Raw genomic sequence first — 7,653 nt, forward strand, 5'->3', positions numbered from 1 at the left:
ATCTTTCCATAATTTTTTAATGGATATGATAATCTTATGAGAATTGAGAAGTATCATATCATATAATTATTTCAATGCAAAATACTCACAAAAGGAAAATAAAACCCGAAACAAATCAACTGCTCTTTTATTACAACAGAATGTTATATATATATATATATATATATATATATATATATATATATATATATATATATATATATATATATATATATATATATATATACTCCGTTGAGTATGCATTTTCTTTTAGAAAGATTGCTTCAAATCCGTTCCCTATTAATGGAGTGTATATATATATATATATATATATAATATTTATAAAATCACGACCAAGTTAAGTATGCATTTTCTTTTATAATTAAATATTGCTTCAAATCCGTTCCCAATCTCAAGCAACTTTAAGACGTCCACCTTCATCTATATAATAACACACCACCCCCTTTTAACAACTTCAACCACAAAACATAAACTCTCTCGAAATCAAGTAAAAAAGTTGTTATCATTTTGAAGATGATTAATAACGGGAAAAAACAAACCGTTTTGATGTTTCCATGGTTAGGCCATGGTCACATTTCACCTTTCTTGGAATTAGCCAAAAAACTAACTAACACGAATCGCTTTAACATCTCCCTTTGTTCGACTCCAACTAACCTCGATTCGATCAAGAACACGATCCAAAACGAGGAGCCCTCGATTAAGCTCATCGAACTTCACCTTCCTACGTTACCCGAGCTTCCACCACACCTTCACACCACCAATGGCTTACCTCTCCATCTTATGTCCACTCTGAAACAAGCTTTTGACATGTCTAGCCCTCAGTTTTCAAACATCTTGAATCGAGTTAAACCAGATGTACTAATTTACGACATTCTTCAACCGTGGGCCCCTATGGCTGCAGCCGCTTTAGGAATCCCTAGTGTTGTGTTTATCACCACTAGTGCTGCTGCATCCATGGTTCACTTTCAACTGATCCCCACTAATAACATCCCGTTTCCGTTTTCTTCAACTATTTACTATCATCCCTATGAAGACGGGCATGTTTCCAAGAGAACGGTTTACAACAAGGCAGCAGATCGTGTGACGCAATGTGTTGAGAGATCGTCAAGCATTGTTCTTGTTAAGTCTTGGAAGGAAATTGAAGATAAGTATGCGGATCATCTTTCTGTTTTGATCGGTAAACGTGTTGTGACGGTTGGTCCACTTGTTGCAGAACCACTGGACACGAAACAGAACAATGTGATCAACTGGCTTGACACAAAATATGTGGGGTCCACTGTTTTCGTGTCGTTTGGGAGCGAGTATTTTCTTTCTAGTAGTGATTTGGAAGAAATAGCATATGGTTTGGAAATGAGTAATGTGAATTTCATTTGGGTTTTGAGGTTTCCAAAAAGTGGTGAAAACAGAACAACATCAATCTATGAAGCTTTGCCACAAGGGTTTATTGAAAGGGTGAAAGGTAGGGGTTTGGTCATCGAAGGGTGGGCTCCACAAGCAATAATTTTGGGACATAAAAATATAGGTGGATTTGTGAGTCATTGTGGTTGGAATTCTGTTGTTGAAGCTATGAAATATGGTGTTCCAATAATTGCTATTCCAATGCATCTTGATCAACCGATTAATGCGCGCTTGGCTGTCGCGGTTGGGGTTGGTGTGGAGGTTGTTAGGGACGATAACGGGAAGCTAAAGCGGGAGATGATATCATCGGTCGTTAAACATGTGGTGATGAGCGAGTTAGGGAACGTTGTGAGGGAAAACGCCAAGAAATTGGGTGATGATTTACGGGTTAAAAAAGATGAAGAAATCGATGTGGTGGCTAAAGAGTTGATTCAGCTATGTGAAAATGCTAAGAAACATCAAAAGGTCAAAAGTGAAGTTTTTCGTACGAACAACAAACACCAAAAGACGAAAAGCGAATCATTTGGTGGTGGTGATGGTGGCACGAACAAACTTCAGAAGACGAAAAGTGAAGCATTTGCGATTTGTGCTCTTCAAGCTGCTATGAAAGGTGAAGTTTTGAAATGATATGAAAAAATCTCCCCTCTTTGTTTTTTGTTCTTTTTTATGTTTAAAATAAAGTTAACTAACTAGATACCGAAGAGTGGAAACGATCTACAAAGTGTCTTACTTTTTAGACGTACATCTTCAGAGTATTGCTAGGTAGTCCGTAAGTAAGTACTAATGTGTTTGCGTTTGAGAACATGCATTTTAACATGTGTTTCAAAACAAGCAAACATGTTTTTGTTTTATGTTTTTAGTTATTTGGTTGGTGTTAGTTATAGAGGGGAGATCTTAATTAAGAGAATGCGTACCCTCTTTTGTGTAGCCCAATTGTTAGTTGATCACTTAATAAATAAACTATTCGGAAAACTATGTGTGAACTGCTTGTTAAGTTTGGGGTTAATCTTTTATCGATAAACATGGGTAAAATTGGGTGTTGTGGTTTGGAAAAAAGTCGATATTATACATTAGTATATATATTTCAAAAAATCTTATACTCATTAGAATTTGCACTTTTGAGTTTTGAATATATATCCTCAATATTCTTTTTAAGTTCTTTTAAATTTATTGTTCACAATTAATTGTTCACAATCTTGTGTTATTCCTGGCTAAAAAAGATGAATATGACAGAATTTTTGCTGCCAGACAAAAAGAAAAGATGAAAACGACGGAAATGAGTTAATATTCATCGTGCTCTCAGAGAAGATTAAAGGAGAAGGAAATAGATTAAATGACCATTATACCCTCATGTTAAAGTCATGTGCAATGACTTAACGGTAGGATAGACGGACGTTAGCAAAATGGACTCCTCATGAAACAAATGCATGCCATAGTGACCCCCAAGTCAAAAAAATTCTTTTGGACTCCACTTGTATTTCTACGTCAGCCCTCAAAATTTGAATATGTTAAGTAATACTAACACTAACGTTTTTGTGTAGATTAGTTGGTAACAAATTCAAATTTGTTTTTGCTTTTTACATCATCTACTTTATACAAGCATAAAATAATAGAGATATATTTTCTCCGTCTCCATTGGCAACTAACGTTGTGTTTGATGTATCTTAATAATAATAACATGATCATGATAGTAAGACCCTATAGCAAGTAAAAATGACATGCATAATATGCAAGTGTACAAGTGATAAAGGGTCATCCTGTTCGGGTTATCGGGGAGGACGGATATTTTTACTATGATATGCGATTTATCCGAATTTAACCGTGACTATTTTCAAACCCTTAATTTGAACATGAGATATCCCACAACTAGCACTTAAAAATGTCATGCAGAATAAGGGATCAAAATTACATAGTGTAAAGTAAACAAATAATGTACTGTGTATTACAGGCTTACAGCTATTAAAAGGCCAAAAGTTGGGTTCAAGATTCTGTAATTACGTAGACAAGGCAAGCTGCAACTAGCCATTTTCTCAACAATACATTAAACCAATTGGTTATGGTTATATGACAAATCACCAAAACTAGAGGTCACAAGTTCAATCATTTAATTCTTTTAAATACATTAGCCTATTAACTATTGTCATATACTGTATCTATGATCCAACCCCTGACCCGTTCTTACACACACCGAGTTACTCTTTCAGACCCAAACTGTTATGTAACCGTGCACCCGCCCATTTTGTCACTTCTAGGCTTCTAGCCACACTAATCTTGTAATATAAAAACAGACAATCCCAACAGACCATACCTGAGAGGGTGATATATTTTATTTAGAACCAAAAGGATCATCAAATGTAAAATGGATTTAACCATGACCTGAAAAATTGGTGCATCGGCGTCTTTGTTTACTGCAACAATGACTTTAGAATCTCTCATGCCCGCAATGTATTGGATAGCTCCATAGACACCAAAAGCCATATACAGTTCTGGAACAACAATCTTGCCCGTTTGGCCAGCCTAACATGCACATATACCGTATGTATCACTATGCATTGAATCTTATAAAGAGGTAGCAATATGGGAGAGTTAAGTCGGGTTGGTCTAGGGGTGTTCAATCTATACAATTAGCATATACAATATCTTTAAAAAAATATTATGAAAAAAGTTGAAAATAGATACAATTCTAATTGAATTTACTCCTAACAAATACGCATACAACTATCTGAAATGCAAGGTGAAAAATGAGAATGCAAAGCTGCTGCACCAAGTTCCTCAACAATTTTTTCTAAAAAGTGTTTCAGCCTGAGAACCATATCCGAACAAAAATAAAAGATCCGTATAATAGACATACAAAGATAAGAAAACTGATATGATCTGTTTTCCTTAAATTTTAGCCAATCATCAACTTAAAGTTCACGACAAAAGGCATAATACAACTAATTAGCATCTCATAAGTTCTTAATACACAAATTGCTAATATCAAAAGATTCAACCCAAAATAAAAATTCACAAAAGAACAACTAGCAACTAACTAAGCATTCACCGATTCACATATACAAATGACTTCATCATAAGAACCAATGATCTCAAGCATTGGTGATGCAGGTGGGGGAGATAAAAAAGCTTCTACCAATTTCAACTTTGCATCCTCATAGTAACCACTTAAACGCAGCTTCTTGAGAACAGGTGACTTGGCCAAAATCATATTCACAAACCCCGACTCCCCATACTCTGTATTGTCAATATCTTCATTCTCATCTTCAATCAAATGTTCCATACGAATAAGCTTCACAAATCTCTCATACATTATATCATTCTCATTAAAATTATATACAAGCTCCAATTCGATCAAATGTTGCAACCAAATATCCGAACAATCTTGCATTGTAACAGAATATAAGAAACGATCAAAGTTCTCCCAATGTGTTGTTGTATCTTCGAATGTTATCTGTCAATGATTTATTTGTGTTAGTATGCTTTTAAGTATAAGAAAAAATGGCTACTTTCATACCTCCCTCCTTAAAATTCAACATATCATATATACCCAACAATTCAACATAATAGCATGCATACCCAAACTAAACACAAAAAGGATCTATCAATTTCACAATACAAATCTGATAAAACCAATTTCACAACAATATATATATATATATATATATATATATATATATATATATATATATATATATATATATATATATATATATATATATATATATATATATATATATATATATATATATATATCAGTTATATAGTAAATATAAACATGATGATCAATGTTTATTGTACATCCAGTGATCTGATCTGTATCAATATTTTTTATTATCAAAATGTTTTTGCATTAGGGATGAGTAAACATCCCGAAAAACCGAACCGATAGAGATTCAGTTCGGTTTTGGTTCTTTGTTTTGGGACTAATCGGTTTCGGTACAATCAGGATCATTACCGGTTAGGTACGAATAAAAACTAAATCAGGAACCGAATTTTGGATTTTTGGATGCATACGCTTCTCTTTTACATACTTATTGTGTGTGTTTACTATTCATATTTGTGTCATCATCGCCAACTCCTTTTTACAATGTGCATCAATAAAAAGAAGTAAAGACTAATTCTTCTGTCTACTTACAAAAGAGTTATACTTAACATTACATGCTTAAAGATATGACAAGAAATTCAATCAAAATTATACAAGGTAGATGCATGTTTATTTACCTCGAGTGTTAGTTTCTCCAAGTTTGGGGAACTTGTGATCATAAGTACAAGAATCCGCAACCATTTATGATTAAGGAAAGACATTCCTTCTAAACGTAAGTTTTTGAGGTGAAGTAATGAAGTTGCAAGCTTTTGTGGAACCACCCCTCCAACGAAACTCTTCAACCGTAGGCCAAACAAGTATTAAAAAAAAAAGTAAGTATAAAACAAAACAAAGTTTTTATATTGACTCAATTGAATATAATCAGTTAAATTACCTCAATCTCCCAAACAGTAAGAGTAAGATCTTCTATCACAGGTAACAACTGAAATAGCTCATCAAAGGTGCCATGGTCTTCTACTGTAATGTCGGCATAGTCTTCTATAACGAAACCATATTCATCTTGATGCAACTTTTGAATACTACTATCATCTCCCGTAAACTGCATCAATCAAATTACAACATTAAAATAAGTAATGAAAAGAAATGGGCACCAATACTCTAGTAACAACTAACTTACAATTGTGAAGCTTTTAATCAGTGGATTATTGGATAAGATGTGCATAAGTACATCTTTATGGATCTTTACATGTTCCAAGCATAAGGTTGTAAGGCTACCAAATCCGTTGAATGTTGGTGGTTTGTACATTTCACAATTACAGAGATGTAGGTCTGTTAACTGATGAAACGAGAAGATGGATAATGGAAGCACAAACGAAGATCTCAAACAAAGTTTCTTTACGGTATTCTTTCTCGATAAATGATGTAATATTTGGTTGAGTTCCGCACAATCAATACATAGGTCAGATAAATACATACAGACGGTGAAGTCAATTATTGGACCCTGGTGTAGTAACAAGAATTGGTTTATAGCTTTGAAAAATTTAGATCTCCTCATCTCTTCCTTTTCACTTAGCAGATCTTCAAACTCTTGCTCGTTAACGTCCAGCTGATTTTCAGTGGTTGATTCATCAAACAGATCCTCATGAAATGAAACTTTAGGAATTTTGGTCCAACTGTACCTCCATTCTTTAGAGAGAATACTTGCCCTTACTACCTCTTCAGTTGGTAGACGCCATAGAATGTTTTCTATTAAGACTGAAGGAAGGGTGCTGACCGATTCATCTAACAACGAACTTTGACCATCATTCATCTTGGGACACTAAATCATAATACAAAAAACAAATTTCTCAGTTCAAGTACCAACAATCAGTAAGTAATACTTGATGATTAATTTACTTTTACTAATTGCAGTTTGTGTACTTGTAAGACAAATAACTAGTTTAAATTAAAGTGGCAAGGTTTTAAATGCATCAATTTGTTCGCAATTGACTAAAGATACAACACTATAAACTAAAATACTACTGTAGTATAAAAAGAACATTTGCAAAACACCTCATTACAACTCCTCTGTTACTGGAATATAAATCAACAGTCAATAATAAGAGTTTGCTTACAATTTTCTATCCTTTAATTCACATGTCACAGCCACACAACAATACATACGTGAATTCAATCGTTGATAAACTTTGCAGAAAAAGGAACCAGGTACAAGTACACAACAAGTTCAAAATACAATTACCTGAATGATATAATATAAAAATGGAAATAAAATGTAAATCGATTTTTTTTACCTTCGAAGTCACTGAGGCCAATTGTCGATCTAACTACTGTTGCTGAAAATCAATTTAGGGTTTAATTGGTTCTGAAATACATGAGTTCCTCTGATTGCGCATGAAAGTTTAGGGGTTTATTTAGTAGAGAGAGGTTGAGCGTTTATAATGAGAGGTATTGCACTATTGCAAATGAAAATAGATACCAAAGAGTTTTTTTTTTTTTTTTTTTTTTTTTTACGAGGAACCCCACTATGGGCCAGAGCACATTGGCCCCCCCACCGCAGGTAAACCCCGGGTAAACGGCAAGCCAGCCCTCCACCGCTACCAGGTAAGGCATTCTCCAGTTTGGTCATTAAATGCGGGCACCCCTTAGGATTGAACCCGAGACCTCCCCTTCACTGAAAGTGCTGGTGGCCACCCAGGCTAGGCCTGGATGGTTGA

The 7,653-nt window shown here is 34.4% G+C and overlaps 2 protein-coding genes across 2 annotated transcripts; one reads left to right on the forward strand and one right to left on the reverse strand.

The window, feature by feature from the left end:
* Window positions 1-513: 513 nt before the first annotated feature.
* On the forward strand, window positions 514-2,025 carry LOC139858927 (UDP-glucosyltransferase 29-like). The gene has a single exon (XM_071847760.1). It carries the CDS (start codon window positions 514-516, stop codon window positions 2,023-2,025), a length of 1,512 nt encoding a protein of 503 aa, XP_071703861.1.
* A 2,198-nt stretch (window positions 2,026-4,223) lies between these two features.
* Window positions 4,224-7,355, reverse strand: LOC139858444 (F-box/FBD/LRR-repeat protein At1g13570-like). Its single transcript, XM_071847292.1, has 5 exons — window positions 7,231-7,355; window positions 6,117-6,758; window positions 5,874-6,038; window positions 5,617-5,775; window positions 4,224-4,846 (listed from the first exon to the last, which is right to left on the reverse strand). The coding sequence occupies exons 2-5, from the start codon at window positions 6,747-6,749 to the stop codon at window positions 4,430-4,432; spliced, it is 1,374 nt and encodes a 457-aa protein (XP_071703393.1). The 5' UTR covers window positions 6,750-6,758; window positions 7,231-7,355; the 3' UTR covers window positions 4,224-4,429.
* Between the last annotated feature and the right edge of the window lie 298 nt (window positions 7,356-7,653).

This window comes from Rutidosis leptorrhynchoides, chromosome 7 (assembly GCF_046630445.1).
Source record: "Rutidosis leptorrhynchoides isolate AG116_Rl617_1_P2 chromosome 7, CSIRO_AGI_Rlap_v1, whole genome shotgun sequence".
Classification (NCBI taxonomy): domain Eukaryota; kingdom Viridiplantae; phylum Streptophyta; class Magnoliopsida; order Asterales; family Asteraceae; genus Rutidosis; species Rutidosis leptorrhynchoides.

Coding starts and splice junctions, on each gene's coding strand:
- LOC139858927 (XM_071847760.1), top strand. CDS start 514: ATGATTAATAACGGGAAAAAACAAACCGTTTTGATGTTTCCATGGTTA.
- LOC139858444 (XM_071847292.1), bottom strand. CDS start 6,749: ATGAATGATGGTCAAAGTTCGTTGTTAGATGAATCGGTCAGCACCCTT. Junction 6,039..6,116: donor TGATTAAAAGCTTCACAATT/GTAAGTTAGTTG, acceptor TGATTGATGCAG/TTTACGGGAGATGATAGTAG. Junction 5,776..5,873: donor TTACTGTTTGGGAGATTGAG/GTAATTTAACTG, acceptor CTACGGTTGAAG/AGTTTCGTTGGAGGGGTGGT.